Source organism: Galendromus occidentalis, unplaced genomic scaffold (genome assembly GCF_000255335.2).
Source record: "Galendromus occidentalis unplaced genomic scaffold, Mocc_1.1 scf7180000076574, whole genome shotgun sequence".
NCBI lineage: Eukaryota > Metazoa > Arthropoda > Arachnida > Mesostigmata > Phytoseiidae > Galendromus > Galendromus occidentalis.
Window position 1 is genome coordinate 767,573 of NW_003804563.1, and position 25,214 is coordinate 792,786.

At 52.6% G+C, this 25,214-nt stretch overlaps 3 protein-coding genes across 3 annotated transcripts; 2 read left to right on the plus strand and 1 right to left on the minus strand.

The window, feature by feature from the left end:
* Positions 1 to 3,708: 3,708 nt before the first annotated feature.
* LOC100897618 (FERM, ARHGEF and pleckstrin domain-containing protein 1-like) lies at positions 3,709 to 20,040 on the plus strand. The gene is given in 8 exon segments (XM_029113338.1): positions 3,709 to 3,762; positions 8,461 to 8,565; positions 9,106 to 9,328; positions 10,424 to 10,501; positions 10,504 to 10,546; positions 11,371 to 11,617; positions 12,237 to 12,481; positions 19,998 to 20,040. Coding segments are annotated over 8 exon segments (1,038 nt in total).
* Positions 20,041 to 20,181: 141 nt separating this feature from the next.
* On the minus strand, positions 20,182 to 20,618 carry LOC108865280 (neuropeptide-like protein 31). The gene is made up of 2 exons (XM_018642177.1): positions 20,607 to 20,618; positions 20,182 to 20,493 (listed from the first exon to the last, which is right to left on the minus strand). The coding sequence occupies exons 1-2, from the start codon at positions 20,616 to 20,618 to the stop codon at positions 20,182 to 20,184; spliced, it is 324 nt and encodes a 107-aa protein (XP_018497693.1).
* A 3,314-nt stretch (positions 20,619 to 23,932) lies between these two features.
* LOC100901718 (keratin-associated protein 19-2) lies at positions 23,933 to 24,402 on the plus strand. The gene is made up of 2 exons (XM_003739592.2): positions 23,933 to 23,962; positions 24,047 to 24,402. Exons 1-2 carry the CDS (start codon positions 23,951 to 23,953, stop codon positions 24,347 to 24,349), a joined length of 315 nt encoding a protein of 104 aa, XP_003739640.1. The 5' UTR covers positions 23,933 to 23,950; the 3' UTR covers positions 24,350 to 24,402.
* Positions 24,403 to 25,214: the final 812 nt, after the last annotated feature.

Below are 25,214 nucleotides of genomic sequence, written 5' to 3' on the forward strand. Positions count from 1 at the left end.
GCGAATTCCGAGGGTACCTGATTCGACGGAGCTTGCATTCCCTCGATATTGAGCAAGGGGAAAAGTGCCTCCCGCAAAGCAGCGCGGCGCCGGTCTGGGATTCAGCCGCCGTGAAGTTAATCCGAAAATGCCGCGTATGCTGACCAGGGGTCGGAAAATGGACTCCAGAGAGGCAGATATTTGGGATAGCTGCTCAAAGCCTCCTCAGACCCCACGGGAATCCGGCGCTGCTCCCAACGGTATCTGTAGGAACGCTTAAGCAGCTAACGATCGACCTCAGCCGTCAGCTACGATTTCCGAACAGTCGTGAACATCGAGTCACTCCCATCTGAGGGTCTGACTCTCGCGAGAGGCCGAGCAGCGGTTCTACCGAATCAATTATTGTAGCTATTGCGGGGAATTCCTCGAGGAATTCGTGTCCGAGTGGCCACCTACCTACCTAACGGATACGGGTGAGGTTCGAAGCATCGGGGGGAACGGAGAGCCCATGCGCTGGGCAAAGGACCGGCCGAACATTCGTCGCAGGGGAAGCGGATCGAAGACTTCCTCGACGCGAAACGGAGAACGTAATGAAAGTACACTCTCCTTCGTCCATCCGAAAGTCGGCAGATGGAGTCCCCGGGACCACCATTACGGGTCGATGCATTCCCCTCTGTATTGTTCCGAACAGGAATCTGCACGCTTAGAACCGAGGGGATGGGGGACGTTGTGTTTTCGGGAGAAAGCCTCCTAGTGGTTTCCTGTTGCTTCTCATGTTCATTCTGAGTGGACATTCTTTCCCGTTCAGCCTCCGTTATCTCAATGAAGATTATGTACTGAGTGGGGGAGTTTCTTCATGATCGTTGTTTCTCTGGTTGTCGCCGATGTTCTCGCTTGCCTGGAGCGTCTCGGCGCCACGGTGGCGATGATCAACTGGAAGGTCATCGCTAGGATAATGGTCACTGATGCCATTTGTAGACAATGCCATCTCTAACAGGCGAAGGCACGTCCCTTTCCTGATCGACTCCGGCCTCCCGAATCGGTCTCATGCTGGGAGAGTGCAGGAATACTCGATGTGTCGCATTTGCCGTTATTCTCCGCCGACCCACCGACGTCACGGCAGAAATTTTCCTCGGATTGCTACCGCGTTTCCTTCTTCTGACCCGTCCGTCTGTGTCGCCACTCCGGGAGTTCAGGAATCCAGTTTCCTTCTGCGAAGGAATACCATAACGGTTACTCGTGATTGTGGACGAATTTTTCATTCGCTATTCTCCTTTGCTCGGGGTTGCCCCATACGGACAGACCCGGGCTTGTCGGACTCCTCCGGCCGGTCTGCTAACGAGAGCGCAGTCACTCTCACTCGTGGGGGATACATAGCCACTGGATGTCTGACCTCAGAGCTTAAAGTCGTGCTCAACTCAAGGCTAATTTTGCTCTCCGATGGAATTGTGTCTCAGGACCGCCTGGGTCGGATCGCGTGCGTTTCATTGTGGGAAGACAAACTCTGGTCTCACATCCTCAAGAGTCTCCTCTCATGATACACCGTTGTTCACGTCTCCTGCACCCATCATCAAGAGAAACTCTCCCCATTCGATTGTGGGTTCCCGGCCGTCAATTTGTTCAGAGAATCACTTTCAATCTCGAATCTCGACACAATCCTCGAGCCTCGTACCATATGCCCTCTGTACCTGTGCCAGTACGGAGAGAGGGGCGTATTGTCTCCACTATGAGCGACCTCTGCTCGCAGGGCACCGACTTTCACTGCGTCACAACGAAGGTATCTAGCCCGGGACATCGCGTCGCTCGCTATCTGTGGCTTCTTTGACTTGCAGTGTCGCCAAAAAGAGAAGCTTATCGCTACAACAATGGGAGACAGGGTCAGGCAGATGACGGTGCCGCGAGAGCGCGGTTTCTGCTGAGGCGTATGGCCAGTCCGACCAGCGTATCCACAGGGAGCACATGACGAATCGATCTCGGTCCCCTGATCTAACAGCTGTCAAAATATCGAGTTTCCCTATGCATTCGGAAATATTTCGCTTATGTATTCTCAAGCGACCGGAACAATATTCCCGAGATCCTTTCGATTCAGGAGGGTCACGCTTCGTGTCATAGGATTTCGAGAGGCCATAACGTCGAGATAGAATTCTCGGCGTCGCCGCTACCAGCCCCGCCCACCCCTCGGATAGATCTGGGTCCCATCCATGCCCCGTTGTCGCCGCAGATGCCGTCTGAGACGGGTGCGAAATCTCAGGATGAATTCGACGCATGAGAGGAGTTTTTCGAAGGAAAGACTAGATCGCGCGCGGGGGCGAGCGCGCTCCGCCAAAGGTGAAGTTTGCGGAAGAGATCAACAAATTAAGTTGATAATCTCCTGAGGATGCCTCTCGGACTGCTCGCGGCTGTGTGCATCGGTCTGGAAAGGAGATTGCGTTCCCAAATCGCTCCCTTAAGTCAATCCCAGCTGTCAAACGATTTCCCGGCAACGGGGACGATTGCTTACTCGGTGTATACAGACAAGGCTCCCGATCCGAGCGAAGCCTCTGAGCAATCTATCAGCCACACGCATCGCACCGCGGAGAAGCATTCTTTCCCTCGGCTCCGTTCGGATCAACGCTCGAAAAGCCTTGGGAATTCCTCTCAGAGTCCCTTCCAGCCCCGATTCAATCTGCTCCCTGTCGTGCCGTTGATAGAAGCAATCGAGGGCCCCACTCTTGCAGGATCTCGTCCGTCCGTACTCTGTGAGCTACGAACGATACCATCTTCGACGAACAACAGGCTGTCGGGACATTTGATTGACGAGATCGGGTCGCGATAGCGTGAAGACTCCGATCGCTTCCCAAATTATCAGCCCGAGGGACGGGAAAGTGTCACACTCGACGAGTAGGATATCCGAGATGTAGCGACGCAAACTAAACGTTCGACACGGTGATCGACGACTTCGGAAATACGCTCTATCCGCCTCGGGCAAGTCGTCATTCAGACACCTTGATGGCATGGGCCGCGGGGAAAAACAACGTTGTCAAGATATCTGGGTCCGTGTTCTTCTTTTCCTGGAAATTGAGCTCGTGTCGAGCTGAACAGGAAGTTCGCGGATCGAACCCGCGACAGCCAACCCCGCTCCATGGGCGGGATAAGTCATTTTCCAGCTCCCACGTACTTTCCGTGCCCCTCTCGCAGCGCAGTGCGGTGGCACAAATGAGAGTCGGATCACGTATCATGTCTATGTAGACGATCATAGACTATTTGACGTGTGGATGCCTCCAGCTCAAGCTTCCTAGTTGGTTCAACGTATTCATAAAACTCACAATCCGATGTCGTCGTAGACAGCTCCCCAATTTCCGCAGGAGCCAGCAGCTCTGGAGTTTTACTCTCACAGCAGAATCCACTACACCCGGTTTGGACTCAGAGTCAGATATCCGGGCTTTCGCTGATTCGATAGAAAAGTGTTCTTTTTGAGGGTGTCTGTGGTCATCCGACATGATACTCATTCAAGTTCGTTCTATCTGTACGCTCCGAACCCTTCTCTCCCCGGGGAGAGCCTCAATTAGGTATTCGGCGGTTCAGCGAACGAGGCGTCTGAGGCCATGTCGACTATGGTCTCGCAGGATCCAGTTGGAATCAGGATCAAGTACAAATTTTTCCTTATAACTTGCAGCGTTGGATGGAGGTTCCGATCCCATGGAGAAGGAATGTTACGAAGCGTCGAAGAAAAAACAGTCTTCTCGAATCATGACGGTCAACGTTCGTTTATTGGACGATACGATAAAAACATTCCATGTACAGGTAAGTCAAATGGATCTCTCGATCGCACGGAGTCGACCGACGGTTCCTTCTCCGGACACCTCGATGCTTATTCCCGAGTGCTTGTGAATCTCGGGGGAAGGAAGAGAATCGTGACTCCGCAGCCCGCGTGTCACCACTGATACACTCTCTATGTTGCAAGGGGAACTTGCTCGTTTCTAGTCGAGTGAGCTTCGATAAATGTCAGCAGAAAGAGTGAGCTATCCGACGTAAATTATGCAAAGAGGATTCAGTCGCGGTCCGTGGGTTCTATGCCTGAGCGCCCGTTTGGCTCCTGGGTGCCTGGGGCTCTGAACGCAACGCATCGCAACGGCTGTCGTGGGATTCCCAGCGTTGCTCATTGCCGTGGTTGCTCATCAGCTCTGACTTTTCTTCTCTTTTGATCAACTGCCTCGCGAGCATGAGCGGTGATGTGAAATCTGCTGCCGATACGCGACAAAGCAGCGGGCAGAAGATAAATCACCGAGCTCCGTACCGGCACAACCGAGGCTAGGCTCCGATATCCACACACTGGGTCGTTGGAGCTCTGGTCAGGATCGCTGCTAATGTCACCGACATAATCTGCTGGACAAGGCGTGATCTTTTCTGGAGCAAAGTCGATCACCGTCGCGAAAGCGAAACTCAACGCTCACGCACCGATCGAGATCAAACAGTGATTTCCGATTCCTCGATCTGGCCCGCTCCTCCCAGAAGCACAGGATTTCCGTATAGGTACTTCCATCGGCAGACGATACCTTCGCGATGAAGCTTCCTAAATTGCTTCCGGACCAAAGCGGAGCAGCTCTTGGTGAACTTGAGCTCCCTAACAATGTTCGAAGCGATGAAGAACCATAAACCGATTTAGCTCCCCAGCCGAGGACGTCGTTGACAGCCACAAACGGGGGCGCCAGCGGTCTCGCTGAGGTGAGGCAGAACTCAATGTAAATGGAGCGGGGAGAGCCTAAATAAATCTCAGCAGGATCTACCGACTTAGAGAAGAGATTTAGCCACCGCTTCCCGAACGACTGAGCGGAGGGGCTATTCGGACAATTAGGGCTTCGGACCGGAGCGCTAACGTGCGGTCAGACCGGGACGGGAGCAAACAGATACTACACGCCAACGTGTTGAGAGAAAGAAAAGTTTCGTTTCTTGGGAGCGTGAGGATCGCGTAGCTCCAGAAGCCTCGGGGGCCTTTGCCGTACAGCCCGGAACGACGAAACCACCGACTGGTGAGGGTTTTCCGCATAACGATCAGAATTCATCACTCGAATCTGCGAGCGTCTATTTCCTCATTTTTCCTCGGTTCCGCTCGCGATTTTTATGCTACTTATCGCTCGCTGCCGCGACCTCACACTTTCCCTCGATGCTGCAATGGAATCGAACTTGGGGCGGATTTGATGAACCGGAAAACTTCGCTCGCATATACTACATACGCTCCCGAGATTCATACAAAAGAGGCATCGACGTCGACGGCGACCGTGGGCCCAGCGAATCAGAGTGCAGATTCAGTGACGGGTGCGAGAATCCGGGGAGCCGCGCCGCGGCGGCACGGTGGAGCCGACTTGCTGATCAGGGAGTTCCTTTTCGACGGAACCCTTATGAGGAGTCGGGGAGGGACATTCGATGGATTCCTCGCGAGCGAGCGGCCGAAAGAAAGTCTCTTTGTTCGGGCGATTCTATCAGTCTCCGCGATTCTCGCGGGACCCAATTGTGCTTTTTTGTTTGCGATATCCGGGCGCCACATGATGAGCGTTTGATGCGAGACACTACATGCTTTATCCGAATTCTATCTCTCGACGAAATCGCCGCTCAAGCGAGAAGGAAATTCTCCGGTCGGAATGGGAAGTTCAGTTCGGACGGGGTCCTCTCGTCGGCGATGCTCGGACTCCAAGTTGGGGGAGAAACTCTATAATTCCACCATTCGACACGCCGCCGTTTCGAAAAAGCCTGTCCGAGCCTCAGTTCTCCAATCTTTCGGTAGAATGGAAGAGAATGGGGGACGCCGACGACCGGATTGCCGAAAGTCTATCAATTCAAAGGAAACTGTGAAGAAACTCATGAGAGCGGCGCGGCGTCATATGATCTAAGTCGAGCATCGTCCGTTGTGATTCTCGACCGAGCCTCGACGGGACACGCCCAAGAAGACGAGGAACAGACGGAAAAAGCGTCCCCCAAGCTCCCTGAATAGCGAGTCTATTCCCCGGGGGCTGTATTCGAGTCGGCTGAAACATTTCTTCTTACGAAACTAAAAGTCATCAGTCACCGGCATATCCTCAAGCGAATCCTGAACGGAAGATCTGCGTCCGACACCGGTCTCCTCAATAATTCATCCCTCGTTGCGCTGGCAATCGTGTTCTGTCCCGAAGGGCCTACTCGTAATTGCCGCCGAGCTCGCCCACTACGACTTCGACTAGTGCTACTTCTTTCTCAGCTGCTGTTTCGATTTCCGAAAAGGTTCAATGACATCGTATAATAAATCTTCCACCTTCTTAATCGTCGATGGAACCCATTCGAAGAAGACACTTCCACCGAGAAGCGTCATGCGGACTGAATGAGGTCCCGAGGGATACCTCGATGCCTCTGCTTTTCGCGAGCCTTCCGTGGACACTCGGAGCACGAAACATATCGCCGCGAGGAGGCCGCACCGATCCGACAGCATGCCACAGAGGTTCCCGGAAGGGTTTAAGCGGGGAAGTTGCGAGCCAGGCCGCGAGCGAAATATGGAGAATTTGATCTTTTGCATCTGTCCGGGGCAGAACGTTCTCTCAGGCTCAGCTAGAAGCCCAGCGCCCCCGCCTGCGTTGCCCCGATCCGCGTTTTCCTCGAACCGCGAATTCTTCAGCCTCGCGATCGAAGTCTCGTCCAACGGGCCCCAGCGAATTCTTTGAGACCGGCCACTGTTTCTCCTACGGATTTTCTTCCCCGCAGTCTTACAGGCCCCTCGTCACGAAGCACTTCATATCGGAGATCCGAGGAAACATCGGCAGAACTTGGCTAGTCGATGATTTCTCTGCTCCTACGTCGGCGTCGGTGGAACTTCTCTGAGCCATGAGAGATCAGAGATTAGCGATTTCTGTCGGTTGGAGTTACCTTCTACTGAGCTAAGAGCCCGGGCTCCTCGATCCGGAGTCCCTTATTGTTCACGAGCGGGAAGCCGGAAATTGCTGTATTCGGGCTCTCTCTGGCCATCGGTCGCTCCCCGCTCGGCTGGAACAGCCGAAACTTCGAACGAATACACACATTCTCGAACACATATTCCACGTCAGCGGTTCGAGCTCATCGCTCGAGATCAAGGACGTTCCTCCTCAAGTCTATGGGATTTCGGCACTCCATAACGGAACGCAAGTGGTGCCGATGGGAGAACATCTTGTGCTGATCGCTCTTATAGCGGAATCAATTCGCAAGCCATCGGAATGTATCATTAGTTTCACTCTTTGCTCGGCACCGGAGGATCGGTGACTCGGTCGTTAAGCCTCCGTGGATCCGTCCTTCGGTCCTGATGTTGGAGAAAATAGGAATGAGGACGGGAAAACGTGGCAAGGACGGCCATGGTTGTAGCAGCGATGGTCGTTCCCAAGTGAGGGATCATTGAGCACGTATTTGCCGGAGTCATAATCTCTGTCCGGTGGCGTCGCTCCCCTCCTCCGTCTCTCCTCCGTGCTCTTTAGAGCCACAGGAATCGTCCGGAGTGGCTTGAGTTTTTGGGGCGCCGATGAGGGCAGTGTCAGGTCAGTAAAAAGCTCTTGACAGAGCGGAGAATAATTAGATCGAATTGAGAGGGTAAACGAGCGGGCTGGATCTTCGAGCAAACTTAATATCTACCGATAAAAAAAGCGGACCGGTGCCGGCCTTCTTTGCGCATCTTGCTCCGTATCACTCCGGGCGACCTGAAGCTTAGGGTCTTTCCTTCGGTCCCGGAGCATCAGTCCGTCGGGCGAATGACGAATAAGTCAACCTTAGCGAGTCACCGGGGCGGAATAATTCCTATGTCGGTGAGCGAGCTTGCAAGCTGGTCAACTTTCTTGCGAGCCAGTCAGCCGATCCGCCGTCTAGAAGGCCCGTTCGAAGCTTTTCCTCGGCCGACAACAACCGTTGTACACGGGGACCGGATATAAGGTTTCTGCAGGAACACCAGGAAGCGACACTGCTCAATTCAGCAAAACTGTGCGGAGTAAAGCCGATTCGACTCGCAGCCGATGCGGACAAACTTGCGAGCATCCAGTATCCCGCCCCTCCTCCCGCCGCTCGACGACACTTCCCCGGAATAGGATTCGAACTGCGGCTCGTTCGTGCGGCAGACAAAGAGCTCGACGAGCAGCCATCGAGCCCGCGACACCAGTCGGCCCGAGAGTCCGACACAAGGCCTTCTCTCGTATCTCTATTGTCGTTGTATTCTGCCCTCGGCATTTTCTGCCTTTTTCTCAGAATGTTGCTCCCAGCGGGCCAACTCGTTGCTCGACAGCATTTTTTTTCTCGTTCGAATTTGTGCAGCGACCGGCTCCAAACTGAGATCGTTCTATATGAACGCTGGGAGTTCCGACCGGTGACTGCTCGCGCCTCGTTTGAAGCTCCGGTCAGCTGAAGCGACTTCTCAGATGGTCACATCCGAATCTTAGCTCATCGCGGGGTCGCAATGAGAGAAGACAATTGATTGGGATTTAAGGCCGAAACGAAAGCTAATTTCTAGGCTTCTAATTTCAGTACAAAGCGAGTGGTCAAGTACTCTTCGACCAGGTGTGCCGTGTGCTAAATCTTCTCGAGTCCGACTACTTCGGCTTGGAATATTGTGACGATCAGGGAGCCCGGGTGAGTTCTCAATTCGCATGATTAAATGTTTCGTGCCGGCGATCAGATTTCATCCATATGAGGAGGCGATAAAAACAATGTACAGAGCACTCGCATGTCCGGTTGAATATCCACCTTCTCTGCGTTCATCGGAAGGTCTTCCACTGATCAGCAAAATCCGCTGAGAATCCTTCCGTCGAACAGTAAATTATCGCCCTTTCCCAAGCGGAATCATTGCGAAATCGAGCTCGTTTTTTCCTACCTCGCCTCATTATCGGCTGAGGAGCGTATCGCTCCTCATGCGGTGATCAGGGCGGCGAACGCAAAAAAATCACGCCGACCCCGTGATTCGCGCCGTCGCGACTTATCGACCACCCCGAGACAAGGATTCCCCTTACCGAGCTCTTTTCCGAGCGGTCTGCGGAGCTCCAAACGCCCATAACCGCGTGGGATCACCATTACGATGATGCGAGGAATTCGGGCCTCCAGTCCCGCAGGATCGCTCGACATCGTGTCCTTCGAGAGAAGCGAGTAATTCTCTAACATATTTCGCGCTTGCAGCACTGGCTGGATTACGAGAAATCGATGTGCAATCAGGTTGGCATCAAGTTCGAGGACGCGTTTCTGGAATTCTGCGTCAAGTTTTACACGCCCGACCCCGGGCAGCTCGAAGAGGAATTCACGCGCTACTTATTCAGCTTGCAAATCAAGCGAGATCTTGCTCAGGGACAGCTGCTGGTCCATGAAGACACCGCCGCTGTGCTCGCCTCGTACATAGTCCAAGGTTAGCACGGCAAAAAACGAAATTCTTCTCAATCTTCCTTGTTTCCGACCAAGTTCCCTATTCCTCGTCGATATGACCGAGCGCACATCTTCCACCGACACTGTACTTACGCCTTACGCTGACGTCACTCAAGCCGCAGCCGCCGTCGAAGCTCATTCTATAAATCATCTGAGGGCGAAACAGCCAACACCGGGTCCACCAGCTGCTCTAGCATGCTGGAGCTCATTCCGAGGTGGACTATTTTTCTGCTCAGAGCAATGACCAACACGGATGATCGTCGTCATTCGATACTTCCATCCGAGGCCGAGATTTCTCCACAATGCCTTCGACTCGCGGATCTGAGTTGTTTCAACTTCTGAAACGAAGGACTTCTGGCCTCGTCCATCCGGAATCTCGTCTTGAGGAAGTAATTCGCGAGGATCTTCGATGACATCCTGACAATATCCGATCTCGGATGTTGTTTGTCGACAATTCCCCAGGACTCGCATCGAGTAGACGAAACGGGTGAAGCCACAAGGGGCCAAATTACCCCAGGCTTATCCTGCCGTGACGGATTGCTTAGTCGGCTGATTGAAGCTTCCCGGGATCGCCGTTTCATCTTGCCCTCATCGCCCGCCGCCTACGCCGCGGCGTTCGTAATGGGACGTAGTCGTTTGTCCTCAATCCCCTATCATGTTGGATGATTATTTGGATATTGGATAGGTATCATGATACCGCAAGCCGAGAATCGTTGTCAGCGTTTTGCTCTAATCAGAGTTGAGCCATCTCGGGAGCAAAGCTCTTATCGGAGCGCTGTGATGTATTGTATAGATCGATGCAGCTGAAAAACATGTGACGAGGCGGAGATACGACACCAGGATTAGCACAGGCGCCGAGGCTGTCGGTCCACATCCGAGAGAAAGACGGAGCATATCGTCTCGGAATGAGACGCTATGCGAAATTGTTCCGCCGGCCATTTGGGCCTGGACGAGATACTGCCCATACCAGCTTGCCTGATGCCTAATATGCAGAAAGTTTCTAGAGGCTGCTGACGATTTATTGCGTAACAAGTTTCGTCGAGTTCGAACGTCTACAAAGCTCGAGTCGACATTGCAGCTTCATGTGGCGACTTCAGTCATGACGACTATCCGGACGCCAGCTACTTAGCATGCCATCAGTTCGTCCCTCGGCAAAGCAAGCAACTCGAAGAAAAATCATGCTACATCATATGAATCACATGTGAGTAATTGTGTCGATATTGGTCAACATCGAGAATGCGACACCTGGTCTCGAGGGATTCTAGTGATCGATGCCAAAGCAGTCGGAATCGATCGCATTCTCCATTGCTCCGGCGCTAGGTGTGCGGCTTCGACGCCTACCGACGGCGCTGCTGCCGGCGGGCATTCCCCTTCGCGCACAACAGTGCGAACGCTCCTCGATAAGACGGGACCTATACCAAGTTGCTGAATTCATGAGTTTCTAACGAGGGTTATTGCGGGGAACAAACGGACAGGACTGAGCACATGGCTTCAAGCTGTTCCGCGACCTGATCTGCGAGGGACCTCGGAAGACCGATCGATTGCATGAGAGGTGCACCACAGAAGGTGGTGAACTTTCTTCACATTCTGGCTCAGATATTCTCCCTCTTGGCACTCACATCTTCCGAAAAATCCCGTTTTTTTCCTTTACGGGAGGGATATACCGCGAATCCGCGGATTATCAGAAACTTTTTTCCTGTACAATCGCCGCCCCAGAGACTCAGATCCTGCCCGAATCGGGCAATCGCTGGTGCGATCTCGAAACTCTTCACAAATTTGGAATCCTGGCATTGTATCAGCGGAATTCCAAGCCTCGTCCTCTTTCCCATCGCTCCAACTCCGCGGAAAAGTGTTTTCATTTCCTTGTTTGGCTCCTTCGCACGAAGGAACTAGAAACTCAATATCCTTCGAAAACTACAGCGGCTCTGAGCGGTTGGGCAGGCCCGATACAGCTGCCTCAGCAGAATCAAACTTGGGCAATGGAATTCCAAACTCAATGATGACTACAAAGCATCTTTCTTCCAGTGGTCAGAGCCCGTCCGAGGCGGACATGAATTTGCTGGAGGTCGCGAGACGATGCGAATTCTTTGGAATCCGATTGGTTCCTGCATTCGACTCGGAAGGTATAGCGCTGACGATGGCCGTCGGTCATGTCGGTATAGTGGTCTACCGGAATAGCATGAAGATTCATACCTTCTCCTGGAACAAAATTCGCAAGCTAAGCTTCAAACGACGAAAATTCCTCATCAAGCTGCACCCGACCGAAGGCTATGTGAGTATGCGTTTCGAAAGAATCTCCGCTCTGAATTTCGTTTTATGCGAGACTTTTTATCCTGGTAGATGTAGCGAAGAGGTCCTCAATCTTGAATCCGTTGTCGGATCGCTGATGGGGAACGGTTCCACGCTCTGATTCCGGGTGTCTGTCCCCAGCCTGATAGAATCTGCACAGAAATCGCCGCTGAGAGTCAAGTCTCGAGAGCCTATAAGGGCGATCTCAGGGTGTCATAGAGAAAGGTCCTGACAGGACGACCTTGGAGAAATCTAGAACTCAGCGACCGTCCATCGCTCCTTAAAGAGGCGTCCTGGACACAGCTGACGACCCTGTCCCAGCTACGAGGCAAAGCGTTCAGTCACCCGCCCGAGACTCACTCTCATGGAAAATTGCGCTCCGCCACGGGTTCCTGCAAGTTTTCTCCGCGAACGTCTGCAACCTGGCGTGTCATGGCCCGCTGTGATGTTTAGGAGAAGCCGAAGGGACGATTTCCTGTTCGGTGGCATCTCTCGCAACTCTCGTATAGGATTGTCTCGGGAAAGGTTTTCTTTCCGAGAGGAATCTTTGTCGGTAAAGCTTTGAGTCAGCGGAGGAATGACACCTCTGATCGTCCTTTCAGGGTTGTTACGGTAAAGATTGCGTGGAATTCCTGTTCGACAATAGAAACGCGTCCAAAAGCTTCTGGAAGAGATGCATCGAACATCATGCATTCTTCCGGTGCACTGAAGTCCGGAAGACGTGCCGTGTGCGGGGAAAAACTAGGATTTTCAGTAGGGGATCATCGTTCCGGTACAGTGGTCGAACTCAGAAGCAAGTGATCGAGTATGTGAAGGAAACATCCGCTCGACGTCGCTCGTTTCAAAGGTTAATTCAGTGAGAAGCGTCCCGTATCGAATTTACCTATCACACTGCCACATCGGTATCCAGCTTCCCATAGCTCGAGAAATAATCGGTGTCTCTTTGATTATAATCTGTCGTGAGTCTGAAGTTTAATTACTTTCATCCCGTAGGTCGTCCAGTCTGCGTCTAGCGAACCCTGTATCTTACCCCACGAGCGGGGTGACTTCGAGTTACTCGTGTTCGTCGATGACCCAACTTCGGGGAGATCAGCCAACGGGTCCAAGCAGAAACAACAACAACGAAGAATTCACAAAAACCACAGTGTGCCTATCCGAACCTAATACTCCTCAGCACAGGTGAGTTCTGTTACAGCTGTATTGATGATACCACGCGGCGTAACCTGGGCCTCTAATATACGTCTCCCATGTATTCCGCGGGAACACGCGGAAAGGGGGAGAATTCTCACGGGTGCGGGCAAGCCTCTTGGTCATTGAGTCTGAAAAGAATCAATTTCTTTACCCTTCCAGAGGGAACATCTCAGGAGACAACATCGACAAGGACGACACAATCTCGCATGAATCCTACCACATTTTGAACCAATCTCTCGACGAACCCACCTTGAACACCAGCTTCCCCTTGGACACTTCGCAGACTCGCGACAGGAGTCATGATTCAGACGAAAGTCCAATGCACCGACGAGCTCAAAGTAAAAGCCCCGAACGGCGAATCGCTCGTTTGCCACGATCGAGAGACAAAGGCGCGACCGAGCTCACCCGTCAGGGGAGCATCGAGTGCAATGAAATCCCGTACGTTTTACATTATAGACGGGAGTCGAATCCGCGGCAGAAAATCCGTCGACACAAATCACAGCCCCGAGAGCCGCGAAGTCGCTACCGGACCTCGCCTGAGCATCCACGTTTGTGTCGCTCGTCGAGTGAGAAAAGACCTAAAGTGAATTTCGCTCGTTGGGGTGAGCTGCCACCAGCTGACAGCTATTCGAGCCGAGACGACAGCGTGGATGGAACGTTCGAAAGCGAGATCCGGGAGCGTTGGACGGAATTACGGCGACAGAAAGATCGTATGCGCGCACGTCAACTCTGGCAGCAGCGGAGCGACATCGAGAAGAGTCTCGAAGCTGAGGAAGCGTCTGCGATAGAGGGACCTCACGGAGATCGGCTGCTGTCACCGCATGGATCGCCACCACCTGCACAATTGTTGCCACCATCCTCTCCCCGTCCCGAACAAACAGTGCCACCGTCGAATCCTGACGATATTCTCGAAGACTTCAATAGAGCACAAATGCTCGGCGAAAACGAGACCAATCCCAGCTGTTTGCAGCCACGTCGAGGGCCAGAAAGCGATCAGCCGGAGAGCGACCGGGATCTCGGAGTTCGACTCGAACATTTGGAGGGCAATCTCGAAGAAATAGAACTGCTCAAGGAGCTAGAGTTGGAAGCCGTCCAGCAGGAATGCCAGAGACTAGAGGAAACTCTTGCCATGAACACTGAGCTTAAAGAAGAATACGAACGCGTGCTGAAAACCGAAGGCGCCGAGGTGATGTCGCTCCTGCAGAGCCTCAACGATCAGCCTTCACTGGATCAGCCGCAAGCACCGCAACCCCAACAATCGACGACGCATTCTCCCGAGCAGCGGCGCGAACTCTCCCCCGCCGTCAGCGTGTCTTCGGAAAGTCTCGTGAGTCCGCCAAAACTTACCACGGACGAAGACGAAGACTCGCAAGAAGACGACTTCGCTAGAAAAGATCTACCCTATTCGGAACAGAGCGCCGATTCTGAGCGCGACGCGGCTCCCTTTCAGCCAATCTTAGATAGGAGCCCGCGTGCCAGCAGTGCCGCTACCGCAACAGGAGCCTTTTCCGAACAGGGCGACAATTTCTCCGCTTCGCAATCGAGTCATATTCCCCATGTTGATTTACGAGATGGATACGCCGCATGCTTACAGTCGCTATTGAGCGATCCCGCGCTCGAAACTGGACCGGCGCCTCGGCCGCCCGCGGGAATCACGGCCGCCGGCGCGGAGTCGGATCGTGACTCTCCACAGAAAGAGAACAAATTAGCTGAGGAGCGAATTCAGACGACGCTCTCGATTTCTCAAGAGTTTTGCGCTGAGATCGAAGAGTTCCTTGCCACGATCCCGGGCCCATCCGGGGCGAACAAGGATTCGACGGACGAAACCTTGGGGACTCCGAGCGGTTCCTTTCGATCGAATGAGGGCATCGAACCCGCTTTGCAAGGCTCTGAAAGCGAACACCGTGGAGCTTCCTTCGACGAGCCGAGGCTCGGAGCAACGTCGAGCGTGTCGACGGGCTTTGTTGTCGAAGCCTCAGGAAGTCCTCCCGAAAAAGCAACCCATCCACAAATTCCGCACTCTTCCTCTAGTTCAAGCTCCAGCGGAACGCCGCCAATGGGACGCGTCTTCGTTAAAATCAAGAAGAAGCGTCTGTTTGCCAAGCCCGAGGATATGTCGGATGTTTCGAGTTCAAGCTCAGAGATCAGATTGACTCTCGACGAGTTCGAATTCCTCCGAAGAGAGATCGGCAAAGGGCGTAAAATCGGTCAGATAATCCCGGAGTCGCTGATCAGCAGCAGCGAGGATGTCACGTTTTCGGACGAAACGGAAACCGTGTTTGTGGGAGACGAGCCCAAAACCCTATGCAACAGTCCTGTCTCTAACCCGCACACTCCGATCCCCGATCCGGAGGCGTCCTTGCGACTCAGTAAGTCATCGAGTGAGGAGAGTTCTGTGGACTGCGCGAACGAACCGCACAACAACACGGCTAGTCTCGACCTCAACCTCATATGAAGAGACAACCGGGGCCTACGATGAATTTCGGGGCCCAGCTAGAAAAAATTCAGCTACACGACAGACTCTCAATAGCCGATGGATGTCGTCAACGATACATCGACACTAGGAAAATAATTGGGAACGAGGCCTCGCTCCGTCTTGTCTGTAGGGGGTCCAGCAGAGCCCGAATAGAGCTCGGCGAACTTGGAGCCGAATGGAACCAGGAAACATGCTAGTCTCAACATGGCTCATCGGGAGCTGTAAATAACTTGTTCAAAACTATCAAAATGCAATAAGATGATGACGGTTATATCGATTGATGTTTCCGAATCGATAGCGGTCGAGCATAGCTATCGTTCTGCTCGTCACGATTTGGTTTCGAACGGGTTGATCGAGAACGACTATCGACGGCGGAAGGAGCCGTCCGACGAGTCGTGGAAGGGACAATTATTCAAACTGCGTGGGAACCATCACGATAATTGACGGATTGAATGGAGCTCGGGGGTCGACAGATGCGGTGACGAACACATTCTAATTGAATAGGAGTCGATCACACATTTGACCCGCAGTTTGATCTAGTATTTGGAATTGCGAGGTGGGGTGCTGAATTGCTGAACCCTTCTGCCTGAGCCTCTGCAATCACTGCCGCTTACCACAATATTTGATATGAATTCAAGGATCGGATTCCAGGATCGAGACGCGTTACCTCGATGATGCAACCACTGAATGCTTTTACTTCGGAGTCCACCTCGAACTGCGGTTGTTAGGGAGGAAACCGCAATCCGACGCACTTGCTTCTTGTTCTCATTATTGAATCGATGTTCCTCCCCTCTTCGATTACTGATTTGCAGCGGATGATGCCCAGCCTAATGTGCATTCCACAATACCTTGGATGGCTTGTTCCGTCTGCGTTGAGAATGATGATTCTCTGCAGACTCACCGATGGCTGGAGATCGATCGATTGAATGTATTCCCTGTAGGTTCAAGTGAGTACCTAGAATTGGATCCGTTGATTGAGATGAATCTGAGCACGAGCGTGAGCATTGAAGGAAAACTGTTGTCTGTGGAGTTTCCGGAGAGCGGAGCTGTTTGTACTCTTCCTCCCGAATACATTGTACTTTAATACTGTTAGCGCCCCGAGCTGAAAGCCTAGCTGCCGCACGTCGGGTTCGAAGCCGAATAAACAAGAAGAAAAAAGTTTTACAGGATCACCAGAGTCTTTCTTCCTCGGCAGACTCGAAATCAGACGGACTGTCCTCCTCGGTTGTGAGGGGATTCTGCGGGGTGGGAATGCTCCAACGAGTCTCCCTCCTATCAGAATGAATATGCATAAATGATCGTGACGGAGATCTTATCGTTGACCACTCGAGAAGAATTTCCTCCCTCGCGAGGAGAGCTCCTTTCCTCTAATCGAGTTGAATAACACGGGACGAGATGGAACCGGGGTCGAGAAATCAGTCCCTCACATGCGAGTGTCCCTTATTTCGCCCACTACAATCGAGTCACTGAACGCGGGACATGCCACAGGCTCGGCCGAGAGCCGAGACCGAGCAATCGGTAAGTTATAGCCGAGAGTCGGTCATATGCGGTCCGTAATACCGCGGTTCTGCTGTACCAGAGGAGGGGGATCGCGAGGCATGAGGAAGGGATACAGGACTGCATCGTCGGAGCTGAATTCTGGTTGGAACAAGATGCGATCTCACGACTTGTGCGTTCATCCTGAAGAGCGGGGTGAGCTCGTCCAAATCCACATGGGTGGCCGGGCGGAATATTCCCGTAGAACGCAGAGCCGGGCAGCCAGGTGTTGTACCGCGTTTCGAATAGGCTTAGCCAATATTCGATCTCCCACGAGTACAAATATTACCTACTCCAACTTTGGCGGGAAACTATATTGGAGAGCGAGGGCTAAGGCTAAAGAGTAACGTCGTATCGACCACGTCCAAGTTCGCGAGTTCGCGGCGGAGGGTCGGGGTGCTAAGCCGCGATGATAGGTGGAAGCCGACCCATGTCTGGAGAACAGAAGTCTTCCGCGCTCCAATCTAGGGAGCAAGCATGAAATCTGGTCCAAATTAGTCAGGTGAGCGAGACGAGCTGGCCGACTACGAAGCAATCAGGGATGCAGATTGCGGGTTCTCTGCCGAGGCACGGGCTCGCTCGTGCCCATTCGAATCGTAGCATGATAAAGCGTCCGAGCTCCCACAAAGTTTGAGTAGAAGCCGGTATGAGTCCCGGACAGATTCGTTGACGACGGACGGGAACTACAGAACCTTTTGCGGATCCAGGGAAAGCATAGGGGCGATCCCCCCTCCGCCAACGAGCCTCGGTCCCAATACTATAGCCTAGGCCGCAGGGCGGCGCGACATCGTGTCGGGCTCGTTGCCCCCTGAAAATCTAATTTTCTTTCCCCCCTCCAGAAAAAGCTGGATCCGCCCCTGTATAGGACCAAACTGCATCAGGAGTGAAACCGAGGAATGACCGCGAGCACAATCCATCCGGTGCTGTGTGGAACGGATGGAATTCAGGACCGTAGGAGCATCAAAATCTTGTGATTCCGGACGAGAAAGAGTCGCTCGGTGAACAAATGTTCGGTGAGACCGAAATTCCCGGATATTGAGGAACCTCGTTATCCCCCAAGGAACCCTACTGGAGTCGGACTTCGATGATGTCTGTAGCAGGCTGGAACGAGCGGGTCACGAGCTATTCCGACAATCCGGTCGGACGCAAAGATTCTTCCTGAGGAAGGTGGGCTATCGGAGCTAACCACGGGGGTTCCGCATTACGATTGAATTACTCAAATGTCTCTTATTCAAGGAATGAGTCGAATACGCTTCAATAGAACACAGCTTCCGGAAGGACCGTCGATGAGCGTCGAGCTCTCGCACTCAGGGGAGGGCTCTCGGGACGGAAAATCGCTAGAGGTGACCGTGTTCGGAATTCGATCATCAAACACGTTCACCCCGCTGGGATGCTTCCCGTTGCACAGCTGTTCCCGGAGTTTCCCTCCGAAACTTCCTTCGATACAATCAGATGGTTAATCAAACGATGATGATGGCTGGTGGACATGTCTCGAGAGTATTTATTATTCCGTGAGCCGGATACCGGTCGGGGGAGCTTCGAACATTCTTTCGCGCATCAGCTCGGTCTCTCTCCTCAAGTTCGGATTTTCGCCGCAGATTCCATTGCAGCATTCTTGCGGATCCGGAGATTCATCTTTCCGTAAGTGGCAATCGTCGTTCTCGTTATGAGAAAGATCGAAAACTCAATGCAAGCTAGATGAATGCCGGAGCAAGGAGCTGTCCACGCGTGAACTGATCGTGGTAAAGCCTGTAAATCTTCGGGAAGTTTAGACCCAATGCTATTCCCAGACGAGCTCTCGCAGTGCTTCGCGTGAAATTCCTCCAGCAGGCGAGTACGTCACAGATCTTGACTCTGGTGAGTCGACCCATAACGTCATTCGGAAATGCAACAGTGGAGATTCAGACTCTCTCCCCACCCAGCCCGGGCTGTCAGCTCACAGTCTCGGAAGCCACAGGCAGAGCTCTCGACCTTGCTCTGAGGCTTCACTGTGTTCTCTGGTCGGATGTGAGCCTGCTGCCGACTTTCACCAATGGACGACGTCTATTTCGTGGCCGTGGAAGACCGTTTCCACGGCACAGAGCGGCTGCAGATAGGTGAATCTTGGATCCGTGTCGATCAGCGAGAACTCATGGAGCTATTCTTCGAACGCGAGGATACAGGAGACGTGCAGCTTTTCGTCGAAGGCCTCACATTGAGAGTCCACAAAGCGGTGATCACGTCGATAAGTGATTACTTTAAAGCAATGTTCCGCTGTGAGTTCGTGGAGTCGAACGAGAACGAAGTCAATGTCCCCGATTTCGGCGTCGAAGTTGTCGAAGCTTTCCTCAAGTTCGTGTACACTGGAGAAATTCACATAAACGAGGAGAACTTCCAAGACATCTTCTCCCTGGCCCACCAGTTCCAGGTCACTTCGCTGGTCTCACTATGTGTTCGCGTTTCCACGCAAGAACTTGATTGGACTAATTTCGGTCAGCACTATGCGGACGCACACGACTCCATCCTGCAGGAGCATTTCGACGCATGTCATGATTTCCTCGCCGCACACTTTCAAGAGCTTCTCACGAAGCGGTATCTGCTCGCGGAAATTCCACCTGAAGCCTTTCTCAATGTCATCGCACGTGATGACCTGCGGGTGCGATCGGAGGACGATCTCGTGGAAATCGTTATCAATTGGGTCAAGCTGAAGCCTTCGGAGAGGGAGCCGGCGCTTACGCATATTCTCGATCAGATTCGATTACCGTTCGTGTCCATGAGAGAGCTCCGGAGGCTCTGCGATGCCTTTGACAAGAACCCTATCCTGAAAATGCGGACTTTGAGAAGAGTAATGACGGATGTCATGAGAAGAGACGATCCAGCCAAGACTAAAGCCAGGACCCACTATCAGACAGCTGCTACGCCATTCCTTAATTATGATGGAGAGGAGGAGGAGGAGGACGAATGAAGATTTGGAGTCCCGACGAAGTTTTTCTGAGCAGGAAAGATAATTTCGTCCTCTGCCGAAGGTATCCCTCTTTACCCTCTTTACTTCTAGGTATTCGCCGGCGTCGGTCATGTTTCGATCCGTTTTCCTACGCCCCATCGCATAATTCATGGAGAGACCACCCAATGTCATGCATCTGAAGTTGCGAGACATCGCCGTCGCAAGGGCATGACGAAGATTTGAGACCAATGCGATCCGCGCAAATGGAGATCACTCATAATGAAAGTGCAAATACTCCTCTGACGCAAAAACAATCTCGGGCTCACTGATGCACGATCGAGGGCATCAATCCGATATCGAGCGGCTTTATTTACAAAAAACGTCACGGGAGAACTTTGATTCTGAGGAATCGGCGACGCATTCAACCGTAGTATCTTCGACCGTACCCATATCCTAAGCCGTAGCCGCCATATCTCCTACCGCGGCCGCCGTATCCTAAGCCATAGCCCTCGTATCCGTAACCACCGTGGCCGTAGCCGCCGTATCCGTGGCTGTAGCCAACTCTGTGATACACCACGGGATGACCCTTGCCATATCCTCCATAACCTCCGTAGCCTCCTGGAGCACCGTATCCCCCGTAGGCGCCGTATCCTCCATATCTTTGGTGACCGTAGCCTCCATAATGCTCAGCCATAGCAGACATCGTGATCATGGCCAAGACGAGAGCTGCGATCTGATGCAGGAAATCAATTTTTGGAGAACTCTGAAGAACGCTCCGAGGAAACTTGTGCGGCTCCGAATCCGGTGAATCCACTTACCGACGATTAATCTGCTTATGCTACTCACCAGAGAGGCCATGCTCAGAGCAATTTGAGCGGATGTGGAAGTGCGTTGCTGGAGCCAGGTGCCTTCTGCTCTTATAGCTTCCCGGTTCCAGGGGGAAATCGTGTGCGAGTCGAGCTCAGTGAAGCACGCCAGCCCGAATCAGACTATTCTGGGATTATGAAAATAATATTCCCAACCAGTTAGGGGTCGCACGCGAGCGGATTTGTTTTCACACGTAATCCGATCGTTCAACAGAGCTCAGAATCGAACACGTCACGCCTGGAATCATCGTTCGATCGTTATATCAAGAGTCGCCGACGATGCTCGAGATTCCTCCAAGGCTCCAGGTTCTGGCCCTCGCGTCCCGGAATAGATGCGCATGTGCATGTTCCGTCCTTCGTCGTCAGGCTCGAGACGTCTATCGGGAAACTTTAATCTCTCCGGCCGAGGAACCCGTGCATGGAGTAGAATCTTCTGAACAGACCCGCACTCCAAGGATCTCAAGCTGCTTCAGAGAATTTTTCGGCCCGATCCCAGCCATGAAGCTTCAGAAATGCGCCAGGAGGAAAGGATGTGAACGTTCAATGACTTCCCCAAGTATAGCGTGGATGGTTTCCGTGACGAGGAATCTGAAGCTTTTTTCGATCATGAATGAGGGAAGTTTCGAAAAATAAATACCAAAAAAACGGACCTCGGCTTAGCGTTTTGAATGATCGGTCCCGGCCACTTTCGACTCGACTTCCGCACGATCTATGTTTTCCTTGGTCATAGGCGGGAATCATATATGTTCTCCCTCAAAACCGAGGACATGAAGGCGAATTTCCAAAAGCGACTGATGGCCGGCTCGTCGAAGCGGAGTGCACCTTAGAGGCAGACTCGAGTGAACTACATCGCGCGTTGTTCCGTGCGGAGGATGGCTAATTTGAATATGACAGCCAGCATTCTCCTCGGTTCCCGAAGGAGAACGCTGGAGACGCCCTTGGCTCCCGGAAAAAGTCGAGCTCCAATCCTAGGGCGTTGATCGATCGCGATCTTAGGTGGAAGTCCCGCGTCGCGGGCCGTTGGACTTCGAGGGTTGACGGACGGAACGGGATCCAATGGCGTTTGACGATGAGCACCAATGAAGATTATATGTCTTCAAGCCTGTTCCTCGACATTCTCACTGTCCTGATCAGGACAGAGGGGTTCCCTTCAGAGCCTCCCCTTATTGCGGAGCTTTCTGGGGCTCGCTGGACGATTTCCGAAATTTGCTTCTCTGATATAGCGCTCGCTAGATTGGTCGAACTGGCCATTCGGTCGCTTTCCATACCTCAGCTCGGGAAACGCAGTAATATGCGAGTTGATTGTGGCTGGCTGGAGGCAGAATTACTCCCCGTTCGGTCTTGCCGCAAGAATCACAAATTGGTTCGAATGCGGCAGTCGATTGGAGCCGAGTTACCCTCATTGAAGCTCTACTTACTATTTGTAGATGCAAATCAACGTCTCCGACTGCATTACTGGATATATGAACTCCGGCATTCAGGTTATCGAATTTCCGAACCCGACTGGCAGCAGGAGGAATCTTCGCGGACAGCTCGGGATAAATGGAATTTTTTTATTTCTGCGAGCTCCCTCTATCCGGGGAGACCGCAGACTATCCAGTCTGGGCAAGCACCGGAGCGAGCTCGACTTCAAGAACCTGCCACCTCCGGCTATTGCGTCAAAGGCTATCGGTGATAGCCTATCACGTACCCTCGAAGGCCAGCGAGACGTGGTTCCAGTGAGATCCGACAGTGGGCGTCTTTGTATTGAAATTCCTCCGGGGTCGTCAGAATGCCGGCGTTGCAGTAATCGCAGAAAATCTGATAGCGGGTTGAATATCAAAATAGCATACACATTGTCTGGCACCGTGCGCCGCGATGGAGGTATATGTATTTGACAAGTCGCGAAGGTGGGGTCGGTGCGGCCAGCCGACGACATTCGGCAGTCCGATTATTATCGGCTCGTTTTTTTTCTCGCTTTTAGGCTGAGCACCGCGCTTGATTCTCGGTCAGAAAATATTAGTTTAGTGTATCGAGCAAAGTCGTGGGAGGATATTCCGGGAGCCGAGACCCCGACCAGAAGAGAATCACATCGAGAGCTCAGGACTGGAAGATACCCGAGAGCTGAGCGACAAACGCGCTCGAGGAGAGAGAACTTCGGAAAGAAGCTTGTGTCGAGCGATGGGAGACGGTGAACTGGCAGTCGTTGGTTTTCGTCCGATATGAGTGATAAGCATCATTTCGAAACCACGATTCAGATCCGGCATGGCCCTCATATCGGCCGGGGCTGACCGATCGGGTCGACAGTGGAGATCTCGCTTTCTGGGACATATCATATGGAAAGAGTCGGGGGAACCTCACTCGGGCACCAAGACCGAGTCGCATCCGACCCCTCGCCTCGACTACGCTTTCTGTCGAAGGACAGGGAGATAAGGGAACCCTTTCCGTCCTAGGAACAATCAGAGCCGGTCCACAGTGGCATTGATGGGCTCAATTTCGACCTCTGGGAGCTGTGGTAATAAAACTTTCGCCTTCCTGAAAGAATTTACTCTTCCGTTCCATTTGAGTAAGTTCTGGGTCCACGAGGAACGGAACCAAAGTTGTTAATAACGGCCATGGTTAAGTAGGGAAATATCGTAACTTGACTGACCGAAGGCTCGCGACCGCAAAACTATCGCAGCGTCTCTTCCAATTCACAGCTCATTTACGTGAGCTGGAATGATCGGGTGTCGCCCCAGTCAAAACCTTTTGACGTCACAAACTTGTACCCCCTAGGTCTCTGTCTCCGGAGTGGGTTCTCGGGGACGCAAATTTCTGGGTACAGCACATATTAGACGAATGGTCTCTCCGCAATCCAAACATAACTCTCGAACATCAGACTAGGGGGCCTTCTTCGACGGAGGCTCGCGATTCCGATGGAAAATTCACAGAGTAGCCGCCGCAGCGAAAGAATCAATTTTGGATCGGGCCCTCCACGTGAACCAATTCTTAAGTATCCCCGCAGGATTTTCTCCTTGAAAAATCACCAAATAACTTCGTGATGGATGCTTTCTGAGGGATCCAGCGTCCGGGCCCGAAGCTCGATGCGACACAGAAGGTTAAGCAGTCCAAAAAACTCAAATAAGACCGGGTTCCACTGCCGTCGCGTAATTCGTATCGTGTTACCACTATATACTTTGCTCGTTCCAAGCGTATTCATATCAAGCGCACAGAATCCGGCTCAGGTATCGCGCGATCTGGTTGGTCTTTCGTGGAACCCAACCACGCCTCAACCCTCACCTCTCACGGTTTGGATAAAAGTCCGTAACCGGCCGCGACAAAATGTCAATCCCAACACAGCCAACCATGAAGTCAACTGTAAGTTCATTCTCGATTCGAAACGGTGGAACAGCTCTCCGGATGATGTTCCTGCCCGACTACAAAGAATGAGCTCCTTTTCAGCTTGCTCTGCTCATTGTCGCCACTATGGCCGCCTTCGCCATCGCCGGACACCTCGGTGGCTACGGAGGCTACGGGGGCTACGGAGGATACGGTATCGGAGTTGGACACGGTCTCGGCCATGGATACGGTCTCGGCCACGGATATGGAAGTCATTATGGAGGATTCGGCTACGGCCATCCCGTCGGCAGAGCGTTCTCCTATGGCTCGAAAATCCAACACGGTCACCACAGCTACGGTCACGGTCTTTCCCACGGTCTTGGCTACGGGCTCGGGCACGGTTATGGCCATGGTTACGGATATTGAGCCTGGAGCAGTTTGTCTAGCCTGTAAATTTCCTGTGAATAAATCGCGAATCACACCGAACAGCAAAGTCTACATCCCAGTCGAAGTCCTCGTTCGACCAGACATAGGCCGTTCTCAGCATTGTTTCGCTTACTCTTACTTTCGCTCAAAGGGAATGCCAAATCCGATAGCATCGGTGAATTGCACTCGCACTTGAGACGCTTCACCGATAAGCTTAGGAGTCGCTGAGAGTGCTCCAGAATGAGAGGATATCTCCCTGGACTCGCCGATCTCGAATATAGGGATTTCCCACCAGAAAAAATCGGTCAAAAAATTTGAGCAGAATCGATACGACTTCTGAATCGTCGCCAACAAAAAGTGTGGGAATTCTGGCGTCCGTGTAAATAGGTGGTTGAGTGGGAGCGACTTGCGAAAGCAAGGTGTAAGAAACTCGGTTGACACGGGGAAGGACGGATTGGCGAAAAACTCCAGACGGTCCTTGGCGTAATAGTTTTTTTGGAGGGGTTGGGTTTCAAGATTCTGTCCAGTTCCCAGGTCAGAATAATCAGAAATATCGCGGAAAATCTGGTCGAACTTGAAAGCCGGAACTTCGGCGCTGGGGCTTGTAACGTCCAACAGAGAAGCACACTGGGCTCGGTTCGACCAACCCGCAACTGGGGCTTGCCTGCATGTCAGGCTTACTTTATTGTTTTGGTGTATCCTCTCCTTCGTCTTCCGTACGTGCATGTGAGCTGCGCTATCTTAACTATCGATGCTACAGGGCTGCCTCCAGAAGTTAAAACGATCAAATCAATATATGAAGAGGCTAATGGAAAAATACCTCATCAGGGATCCGCCGTACGATATACGACATCCAGGAAAGTAC